Source organism: Brachyistius frenatus, unplaced genomic scaffold, assembly GCF_029030835.1.
Source record: "Brachyistius frenatus isolate BFR_SWC_R1_liver_20210118 unplaced genomic scaffold, ASM2903083v1 Contig_350, whole genome shotgun sequence".
NCBI lineage: Eukaryota > Metazoa > Chordata > Actinopteri > Embiotocidae > Brachyistius > Brachyistius frenatus.
In genome coordinates, this window is record NW_027210949.1 from 72,970 (window position 1) to 84,219 (window position 11,250).

An 11,250-nucleotide genomic window follows, 5' to 3' on the forward strand; every position below is an offset into this window, starting at 1 on the left:
TTTTGAGGACCAATGTATTCTGTGATGGCCCCATGTTTTTGTGGGCTGTGCTGACTGGATCCGCTCCTATCTTTTGCTTCAGCAGGTCAGAGATGCACAACAGCAGAAAACACTCTGAACCCCTCAGACAGGCAACACACCCCGTTTCCAAAAAAGTTGGGACGCTGTGTAAAATGTAAATAAAACCAGAATGCAATGAATTGCAAATCACATAAACCCATATTTAAATGAAAGACATTTTTATGTTTTTATGAAAAATATATGCTTATTTGGAATTTGCTGCCAGCAACACGTCTAAAAAAGTGTTTTTTTTGGAGTTGGGGATGCAGCTTTAATATGTCGAACAGGAACATTTGACTTAAATTTAAGGACTACGTGTGGTCTCCCACCTTAATGCATTAGTATCAGAAGAACCACTTATTCCTTGTTGACCTGAAAACAAAAGGCAACACATCATTGAATAATTTGAAACAATTCGATATTGCTATATTAAGCCATATTATTGATTATATTTTAGCATCTTAGAAACAAGTTTGCCCTTTCAGGACAGGACATTCCTTCACATACGGATTCTTACATGTAAGAGGGAGGGAACGTTTTTGCATGAAAATAAAAATAAATCCAGTGAGTCATATTTAGTTGTTTTTTTTACAAAATCTTATTAGCGAGAACAAACAACCAAAGTTACAAACCAGAGAGATATTTGATGAGCTGCTGACGTTGTGGTTTGATGTTTCCAGGCTGCTTCCTGCTATGACACATCGAGCATGTGCATGTAAGAGTGAATGTTACCGTCCTGATGTGAAACCACTTTCATGTGTGCAGTAAATATCTCCCCTCACGTGTCCGGCTGCATCAGGAGGCTTCGTCTTCCCCTCCTGTAATGAAGAGGTGAACCGTCTTGCCGGAGTGCAACATCTGGCCGGCTCGCTGCGCTCCGCCGATGCCGGCCAGTTTGTGGGCGTCGTAGCGGGAGTAGAGGGCCGTGCAGGTCCAGCCGGCCTCCCCCCCCCGGCCCCCCGCCGCCAGCATGTTACACACCTCGCTGTAGAAGTGGGGGAAGGACGGCAATCCGTAAAATATCAGGTTCTGAATCCCTTTGATGGTGTACCTAAAACAAAAGAGATCAGTCAGAGATCAGTTCAACTTCCATGTAACATTTTCTGATTATTTTAGAAATCTTTAGATTTAATCTGTTTCACGGTTATAAAGTATTAAAAGTATGAAGGACAATATCGTCCAGAACTATTGATCACGTTATCACATTTTTCAGAACTTCCCAACAGTCAATAGATGTTTTCCAGACCTGCATAAACAACAACAAAATAGATGGATTGACCAATTAAACATCATTTATTAATTTAGGTTCATCATAGTATTTCCAGACACCTGCTGTTATGAGACAAGTTTGATTGGCACCGATTTAAAACAGCCTTCCTGCCCAATTCAGTGTCAGAGCATTTATACAGTATGTAATATCCCCCGACAGCCTGCAATCTAATTCAAAAGCATTTTATAAATAAAAAGGCCTTTGCTAGTTAAATTCAAAACTTTTTAATACTTTCTTAAAGTTATTGAAAAACTGATTTCAGAGCTTCAACAGCGTTTTTAAACCCTGGAAACCAACTGTGTTGTGACAATAACTTAAAATCAGGAATGTATTTGCAGAAAAGCAGGAAGAATGAAACTCTTGAATGAGGTATAGTTTTAGTCTAATTACAAATATCTGTTTATTTTTTTATCATTAGTAGATGACAATGATGAAGCTGCAGCGTTTGGGCAAGCAGTCACATGACATGAACAAACTAGAGAAAACACACTTCTTTCACACTTCACAAATACCGAACTGAAGCTCTGACCTTTGACCTCTGTCAGACAAGTTACATCCGTTTGCCTCTCATTAATTACTAAGACGGTAACAAAGATTAGTGTCTTCAAACCGTTCACTAGTGACGGCAGTGAGTCTTTACCACAAGTGTTCATCCTGTCCAGTCTTCAGTTAGTGAGCTTCGGTTTAATAACTGAAGAGACGGCACCTTTGAACTCTCAGCTATTTTCAGGGTAATTTCACTGCCTTCACTTTCAAGCTCATATCTTGGTCATTATCGGAGCAGACTATTCATGCTACGTCTTGTTGTTTTTTTCAGAACAGTCTCGGCTATCCAGATCTTTAATTAACTAATTTGATAATACTTTTTTTTAATTTATATATTATCCTTTATATCAAGGGAAGAAAAATCATCTTAAGAAGTTTTTACATGTATCTCAACACAAAATGTTACAGTAGAGATGTGTAGATTGTGATATGTGCTAATAACTCAGCTGTAGTGTAGGCCTGCAAATATATTATTATTATTATTATTGTATTATTATTGATGTAGCATTACAAACCACTGACCTCTTGTAGAAGTGGAAGCGTTCAGTGAAGAGCAGGAACTGTTTCTCTCCCTTCTGGAAGAAGTGTCGGGCTCGAGACACCTCGGATTTGCTGGAATACTCGCAGATGCTGGAAAAGTTCATCTCCTCCTTTTTCATGTAGTTGCGCAACCGGATGTAGTCAAAGTAAGACGGGATGTAGATGAGAGCGTGGGACATGACCGAGTCTCTGTACTGAGGCAGCACTTTGTCCACAAAGAACTGAAACCTGCAGACAACCAATCAAATGTCAAGATCTAACTGAGCTGTTTGCACGTTTAATAAGCTCATAATACAGAAAATGCAAATTAAAAAAGAGGAAAGAAAAACCATATTTAGAGACAGAGGTCAGGGTGAAGGTGAAAGGAAACAAGTAGCCACAAAGACACTGCGTGATCTCGAAATCTAAATATAGATGTTATAGAGAGATGTTCCTAAATGATGGAGCAGAACTCACCGAGCATCGTGGTCCATGAAGCTGTCGGAGGAGAACATCTGGAACACATGAGGCAGCTGGACCAGCACCTGACAGATGGAGCCTGTTTTTGGCACGTTCTTTGTGGCAATCTGGGACAAAAACAAACACACACACACACACACACACACACACACACACACACACACACACACACACACACACACACACACACACACACACACACACACACACATCATCAACACACACACTTTCATCATCAAACTTCAATTCACTTATTTAAAGTTTGACACTCCCAGATGTTGCTGAGCAAACACTAAAATGCTTCAATAACGCGGCTTATTCTGATCTTTATTTTCCAGTTATTATAAATAACAGGGCACTCTTATTCTTGAATAAATAAGTAGAGTTGAAAACATTCATCTGATTGGCTGAATATTGATCATGAGGTTAAAGTCACGTGAGGCAGGTTGATGAGTTGAGAACACTCCCAGCATGCATTGCTGCTCCGGATCCACAGGCATCAGTCTCTGATGTGTTCCTGTGACACTACCTGCCGTTGCGTGTGCTCGCTAACTAACATGTTGCCATGACAATGAAACTGCAGCTCCATCTGTTAAAGTGTTTTACTGCACGAGCTACTTTCAGCTGAGGGAGTTCTGCAGTTAAATCTTTAATGTGTTTTAGTGAAACGTTCGAATGACAAATCCCCAATTAAATGCTGTATTTTCTGTTTGAGTTGATTTTGACACTCACTTTTAGATGGAACTTTTCTTTTGTTACATATGCCTTTATGTATATTAAATATAAGTAACTCTTAATTCAATTAATTCGTAATAATTACATGAACAAATGTGAATAATTTCATATTTTTTAGCCAATCACATCCATCCTTCTTTGATTCTAAATCTAAAAAATGAGTCACATCTGTCTGAACATTTGTTTGCGAGTTTGTTTATAAATTTGCTAAAAAAAAAAATCTGGGTCATAATTCAGCTGCACTTTTTTTCATATTTGGAATTAAGGACTTGTTACTATGGCAACAGCTACAGATGTACTTTAGACTCGTGTGAAATAATAATCGCTGTCGTCTGAACGACTCCACAGGTGGAGAAAAGTCTTCCTCAGCTTCAGAGCCGACTACAATAAACTCTCAGCGCGGCTGCTCGTCTTCCCACTGAGGAGCAACTCGGTGTATGACGTCACTTCCTGTGCATCTTCATAACGTGTTAAACTGAGCTGTCAGTCGGGTTGGTGTTGAGTGTGAAGTGCGAACGATGGCCGACCTGTCCCCGGTAGTTGGCGCAGTGTTTGGTGAGGATGTTGTTGATCTGAGGGTCCTGGATGGAGCTGAACACCAGCGTCTGCCTGTAATGTCTGGCCCAGTTGTTCAGGCACCACATCCTCACCCTGGAGAAGTCCACTCCATGGGAGTCCAGCGGCTGCAGGTTCATGTGCTGCATCACATGCTGGTGGACGTGGAAAGAGTCATTTTTAACAAGATGTAAACAAACCTCAAATATAGGAACTTCTGAAAGGGCTGGTTTGGTGAAAATGCTCAATTATTATTATTATTATTCAATTTTCAATTAGATTTAACAGCTCTAAATCATATCACAGGATATTTCAGGGCCCTTGACACAGTAAAGTCCTCACAACAGAACTTTACAACATTATACAGAGGAAGCCAACAACTCCCACACAAGCTAGGAGGAAAAAACTCCACTTAAAGGGAGAAAAACCTCTAACAGAGGTAAGAAAAACTCCCTTTTAACAGGAAGAAACCTCCGACAGAACCAGTCTGGTTGGGGTGAAAGGAGAGCAGAGAGAGAATAGGGCAGCATTTCTATCTCATTTATCACAAAGTCAGTTACAAAATGTGAATTTTTCAAAGATAAATTTAACAAAATCCGAGCGTTCAATGTAAATGAACCTTTAAAAATTCCACTTTAGCCCCATTCAGATGAGATTAAGACTATGGGGAAAGAGAGGGACATTCAGCAGGACAAAGCAAAACAATAAATGTAAATAAATGACCAAATATCCACTCAGAAATTAAAGAAAAATCAAGATGCGTTAGAATTTATCAAAAATAATTCAGTATTAGTTATTTGTACATCTGTGGGTACGATACGATACAAACAGGGAGTGCTAATGGTTGATTCAGCCTATTTAACAAAACATTAACAGCCCAGTCGTGACTTGAGGAAGTCTAGATCTCCGGACTGCTTCAATTTCTTTCTGTTAACGTACCGTTTCCCTAAATATGAGTTGGTCTTAACGTGTTTCCGAAGTCACTGTAAGTCTGTGTTTTATAATAACACATCATTGTTCTGTTCAGAGGTTGAGCTGCCAAATATTTAGTTCTGGCAGAAACATTTTCCACTCCCTCCATTTTCACACTGAACTGATGAAATGCGGAAGGAAAGATCCTCCAACAGAGAAAACGCACAGATTCGTTTAAAAATACGAGGTCGTCTCTTCAAATGGGATTTAAATTGCAGGAGCAGCAACAAGTTCGCTGGAAAACAGCCGGTCATCTCGGCTGTAATTATTACAGCCGAAGGTGAGAAGAATTACTCAGTTTAAAAATCCCTGACCAGAGCAGGTAATATTAAAATCCTGGAGGAAATAAATCTGAGTTTTACCCAAACCTTTGTCATTTTCCAGCACATGCAGAATTTTAACGTGCTTTGATTTATATAGATATAAAAAAAAAAACATGAGCAGGTAACGGACAGCAGGCGGCGCCACATCTGCCTCAGCGGTAAGAACCAGAGTTACACTCTGCTGAGCAAACGCCACCAACGTGTTGTGCTGAATCGCTGTATATTCTTACCAGGACATGTTCCCAGTTCTGCATGAGGAAGACGTCCGCCTGGTCCACCACCAGCAGCTCGATGGACGACAGGAAGTCAAAGTCTCTCTTACTTTCTCCTTCTGCTCCCAGCACCGTGCGGAGGCCCAGCGGGGACGCGATGACGATGTCCGATGAGTAGAAGGGGGCGTAGAGACGGATGCTGCTCCTCACGATGGAGATGCCTGGTGAGGAAGAGCGCACAGCATCAGGACCTCGGGGAGAGGAACTCGGGAGGTTTTCAAACTGGGTCGACTTCTTATTTCAGACCGTACCGATCCTGAAGTGATCGTCCAGGTTGCCTGAGAAGATGGAGTTGTAATCCTCCGGCCTCTGCAGGTTGGGCGGCTTGTCGTCCGCCTCCTCTCCGAACTCCCCTTTGAACTTCTTCTTATTGCTGACCACGATCTTCTTGCCTTTCGTCTCCAGCAGGCCGATAAGCGTGTGGACGACTTTCAAGGCGGCGCCGCGGAACGGCACGAGAATCAGGACCTGAGAGGTTCGTCAAACAACAAACATTACAACAGAGCAGCGGGGCAGAGTGAAGGAAACGTCAAGTAGAAGCATTTACGTATGAGTGATGACGGTGGATAGCGTTCGTGTTTACGTAGTAGACGACATAAAAAGTCCCTGATGGGGGAGTCGAATCCTTTCTGCATTTCAAACTGTTAACTGCACCGTAACTGCTCGTCCAATCTGTTCATGATCAATGTGTCTGTGGCACAAGATCCTCGTGAAGAAATGTGCACAAAGTTTGCAGAAACATGCTGTTTATGCATTCAAGGTCGAGGTGTCTACATCAACAACAGACTGCAACAGTAGTCTCGGCATTTGAGATAAAAAATTTTTAAAAAAAGTGCCTTTTTGCTTGTTTACCTTGGGCCGGGTCAGTCCTTGGTCTCTGGGTTCGTCCTGAGGCTCGGCGCCACCTTTAGCCTGAGTTTTCCGCTCTCTCAGCTGTGCGTTGTGAGCCAGGACCTGGGAATTGGCCTTCAGCACGTGGTTGAGCACATGGAGGCAGTATGCGCTGCGCACATGTGGGCCCTGGTTAAGAGGACACGTCTCTGGGTGGTACAGATCCTTGTAGGAGCCCATGAGGGCCAGCAGCTCCAGCTGGAGAGGGCTGATCTCTTCGGCCGCTGCTTTCGGTCTGGAGGTCACGTTTAGGTCCTTCAAGTGGGTCTCCAAAAGTTTGTGGAAAAGTGGGAGGTTTGTGTTTTTCTGAGTGCCGACGGGGCCGAACGTCTCAAGGGGACTGGTACAGAGGAGAGTTCCCAACTTTGGCCACTAAGTGAGAAAAAAAACAGAAACTGTAATGACACTTTTTTTCCCAATGTAAAACTTTGCAAACAGATTCAATCAGATATGTAGTTCATACCGCAATCTGACTCTTGGATTTGCAGCCGGATGTTATCTTTTGCACATCGTCATCACTGAGCTCTGTGTCCAAATGTCGTAAGAACATGTCTGCATGTAAAGAATAACAGCAGTAAAACATGAAGTAAAAGCAATACATGTTCTCCACGTTGACTAATTCAGCGAGCAGTTCACCGAGTGTGGAAACAAAAGGACATAAAGGACTTGAAAAGATCATTCAGGATCCTACATTTGACAAAATGTTGAATTTTCATCCCTCTCATCTCACCTTTAGTGTCATCATGGACTTCTTCATCGTGGTCGTCCTGTTCTCCTTCACCCATGAAGTTGGTCTCCAGACAAAACTCGGTCTCATGCTTCTTGTCTATAAACTCCTCATTTCCTGCCTCCACCGTCCTCGTCTCCTCCTCCTCCTCCTCCTTCCCTTCACCTGCTTCCGTCAGAGCTTCGTCTCCATCTGCAGGTTCCTCCGCTCCCCTTTCATCTTCGTCCCCATCCTCACTTCCATCCACAACTCCGTCGCTCTCCTCTACAATAATAATTAAAAAAAAAAAGCACATAAATACTCAGCTCGATGCAACGTGTCGGCCGGCAAACAAAAAAAAAATCTCATAAATAAACAGCTCACCTTCCCCAAGAAGCTCCTCTTCCTCCTCTTCATCATCAGTGCTCTCCTCCTCTTCGCTGGCAGCGTTACTTGTGTTTTGGCTGAGAGTTGAGAGAAGTTTCTGATAGGCCGTTTTCTGCTCTGGTTCTTCCTCCTCCTCCTCCTCCTCCTCCTCCAGTACCTCGGGCTCGGTGTCAGATTGTTCTGGGCTCGAGTGCTAAAACAGAAGTGATGACGTCATCATCTCTGAGGACTTAAGACGCAGTCCAGCAATCACCCCAATTTTATATGACGGAAATTTCAGGGTTTTATTATCACTTGCACAAAGAGCTACTCACGAGCTCCACGATTTCAGTTCTTTCAGGTCTTTCATTAACTCTGTGGAAAAAAAAAACACACACACAAAGGAAAACATAAATACTTATACGACTCAAAGTGAAGCTTTTCACTGGCTTTTACATCTGATATATTTGGACCATAAGTTGAAGGTAAGTTTTTCCCTGCGTTTATTAGAGAACAAGTTTCATGTTCAACATAACAAAACAAATTAGAGAAGTTATCTGCTTCAGCCGTCACTAATTTAACTCAAAACCTCTGAATCACCTCCGAGTCAATGCAGTAGTCGATGTGCTGCTTACTTATCGTGAAATGGATGCTCCTCTCCAAACTCCTTCAAGTGTTTCTTCTGCTTTTTGGATAGATTTGTGAAAAGCTGCTTGGTCTGCCGTCTTTTGCCCATGTTGACACCGCGATGCGACACGTGGGTTAGCCTCGTCTTCTTCGGCGGTTGTTGGGTATCGGAGTAGGATCCGGGGGATCAGTACCGCCCCCTACAGGAGCGGAGGGGAAAGAAAAAACAACAACAACAACAACAACAACAACACAGGTCAGTCCTCTGACTTCAGAGTGGAAATATATTCCTTTTATCAGTTATTCACGAAGAGTGTGATTAAAACAGGGAATGTCACTTCGTTTAAAGTCACTGTGTATTTACACAACGACAGAAAGACAACCGTTTAGCCTAAAATCTATTGTTAAAGGATCTTTTCTTATTTGGAAATAGATGAAAGGATTCATCAAATACGTTTCTGCTGATGTTTGCTGAATTTTAGCATTTTTATTATAGTAAACAACAAATAAAGTACAACACTCATAATCAAAACATATTAATTGTGGCTGTTTGTGTGTCCCAGTTATGCATTTCTGACTCCCCCACCTTTTTTTTTTTTTTTTACATATTTCTCTGTGAAAAAAATAATGAAATGCTACGGAAGCATCTTTACCTTCAACAAGGATGAGCATCTTTATGGGTTTCTTTTAGCAGCAACACAGTAAATCCTAGAATAGATGATTTGTCGAGATGGGTTCAAACAAACGTGTTGAATTTACTCCTGATTTGATGACACGTAACAGCGTTGACTTAATAGGATCCTGTTTAAACCCCATTAACACCCATGATGGTGAAATAGGTATAGGCCACACTTACAAACTCAATATCAATTGCAGTTAAAAAAAAAGAAGAAAAAAAAAAAGAAGCTATACTGCAATAGTCTGTGCAGAAAGCAAGTAGGCTGATCTCAAGATTACTGGAGTCCGGCATAATGATGGTTGTCGTAAAGGTCATAAAAGGTCATCTCGTGTTTTCTGTGTAATTCATCCTGGCTGCTGGGCTGGCAGCCCTTACAGGACTGGTCACTATGTCTGGTCTAACTGCTGTTTGAAAACTAACCTTGTTCAATTATTGAACACGGTAATATCAATTTACTGTTTGCCTGTTTTAGCTGTTACCATGGCACAAGCTCATCCATTATTAACCATTTGGGAGTCTAGTTTTTGAACTCGGGGTATTTTCAGCTCATTTTGACGCGTCAATGAGGATTATTATTGTGTGATAATTGCGTTCAACTGAGCTGGAAAGAGCAGGTCGGGCCTTTCTGGATGGGATGTGAAACATGTGAGACATTCTTGTGTTTCCATGGAGGGGCCAAAAGTGAAACAGGAGAAAGAAAAGGCCGGGAAGACCGTCAGGTTTAGAGTAGCATCTGCCAACAGCGGCCGGGTCCTGACGGAGGTGTTCAAGGGTGAGAGGGCCTGGAGCGGCTCGGTGTCGGACTCGGTGGACTCCGACCGCACCAGCAGCCCGGAGGCCGAGCAGGGCGGCTCGTTCCCCGGCAGCGAGGCCAACAGCCACCTGAACGGCCTGGTGGTGGAGACCGACGTGGACGAGACCGGCTGCGAACCCGACGACCTGCTTTTGTACGCCAGTGCCAAGAGGGAGATGGTGTTCAGCAACAAGCGGATCAACATCTGCAGCAAGAACGGGACCATCCGAGGAGTGAGGAACAAAGTGAGCGCAGGCCAAGTGCTCTTCAACAACCTCTCCAACGTGTACACCGTGAGCAGCTCTGACTTTTCTTTTGTTTTAATTTAAAGTTCATTCTTCTATGATCTGATTGTTTCTGCCTCTTCTTCATGCACTGAGCTCAGGATGGAAGATAATCACAATCTAAGACGAGGTGTGAAGTATTTGTGCCGATATATATAACCTTTATTCTCTTTTCATTTTAAGGGTTCCCTTCGTCACCAGAGAAGGAGAGCCTGGGAAAAGGAGTAACCGGTGTGAAATTTCACACAGTGTGGTCAGCAACACTGCGGATGAGGATTGTCTTGCAGTCTCGTCGACACCAGAAGTCCTCGTTTAATTCATCTGGTTCAAAACAAAACTCCTGTGACTTCTACTGTCGGCTCTTATTTTGAAAGGACTACAGCTTTACTCCAGATTCACCCCACTGGTAGAGATAATGGGGAAAAAAAATGGTTGCACTACGTGTGCACATTTAATTATATTTTAACCAAATCTTTATACATTTAAAAACATTCGAAGCTACGTTATAACTTTTTCAGACATGCTGCTTCTCTGTTTCCCATTTGAGTAAAGGCAGCTGTCTCGATTAAGTAAACCATCAAACTTAGCGACTTCCCTGGATGCTCCGAGGGTGTCTGAAAAGATTTTTTTGTACTTTTTTTTTTTTTAAAAAGATGTTTAATTTTGACCCAGAATTTCATATGATTTTGATATTCGGTGGAGTCTCTTTCATTCAGCTGAATTATGTCAACGTCTGTTTTTTGTAAGCGTTTTGTAATAATGTTCGCGCAAGACTGGGTGTGCTTCATACTTTGTCGTACACATAATTCACATATACTGTGAACGGTGATTATATAAACCTTTATTTGACATAAGAGACAGATAGCCTATATGAATGTATCGTTGTTGCATTGCAGTCGATTTGATGCTTAATGTGGTTTTGTGGAAACTACGTTTATTAATGCTTACAACATTTTACAGAATAACATAGTGTAACATATAAATAATGTGAACATGCAGCTGTTTTCTACATCCTCTCTTTGGTAGCTCCATTAAACACTGAAGTGCACAGCAGCACTCGACTCTGCTAATCATGTAGTTTACTCGTGTGCAAATCTGAGCTTCTTTTATTGTATGTTACGCTACTTACTTCTACATTTAAGAGACAATTACTTCCACTGCATTAATATCAC

General features: G+C 42.1%; 2 protein-coding genes across 2 annotated transcripts; one reads left to right on the plus strand and one right to left on the minus strand.

The window, feature by feature from the left end:
- Positions 1–844: 844 nt before the first annotated feature.
- Positions 845–8,451, minus strand: utp25 (UTP25 small subunit processor component). The gene is made up of 12 exons (XM_069723927.1): positions 8,331–8,451; positions 8,031–8,070; positions 7,714–7,909; positions 7,354–7,614; positions 7,087–7,175; positions 6,585–6,995; positions 5,984–6,200; positions 5,691–5,893; positions 4,138–4,320; positions 2,873–2,982; positions 2,399–2,644; positions 845–1,111 (listed from the first exon to the last, which is right to left on the minus strand). The coding sequence occupies exons 1-12, from the start codon at positions 8,429–8,431 to the stop codon at positions 856–858; spliced, it is 2,313 nt and encodes a 770-aa protein (XP_069580028.1). The 5' UTR covers positions 8,432–8,451; the 3' UTR covers positions 845–855.
- A 1,216-nt stretch (positions 8,452–9,667) lies between these two features.
- Positions 9,668–10,938, plus strand: grxcr1b (glutaredoxin and cysteine rich domain containing 1 b). The gene is made up of 2 exons (XM_069723902.1): positions 9,668–10,087; positions 10,262–10,938. Exons 1-2 carry the CDS (start codon positions 9,668–9,670, stop codon positions 10,304–10,306), a joined length of 465 nt encoding a protein of 154 aa, XP_069580003.1. The 3' UTR covers positions 10,307–10,938.
- The last annotated feature ends 312 nt before the right edge of the window (positions 10,939–11,250 follow it).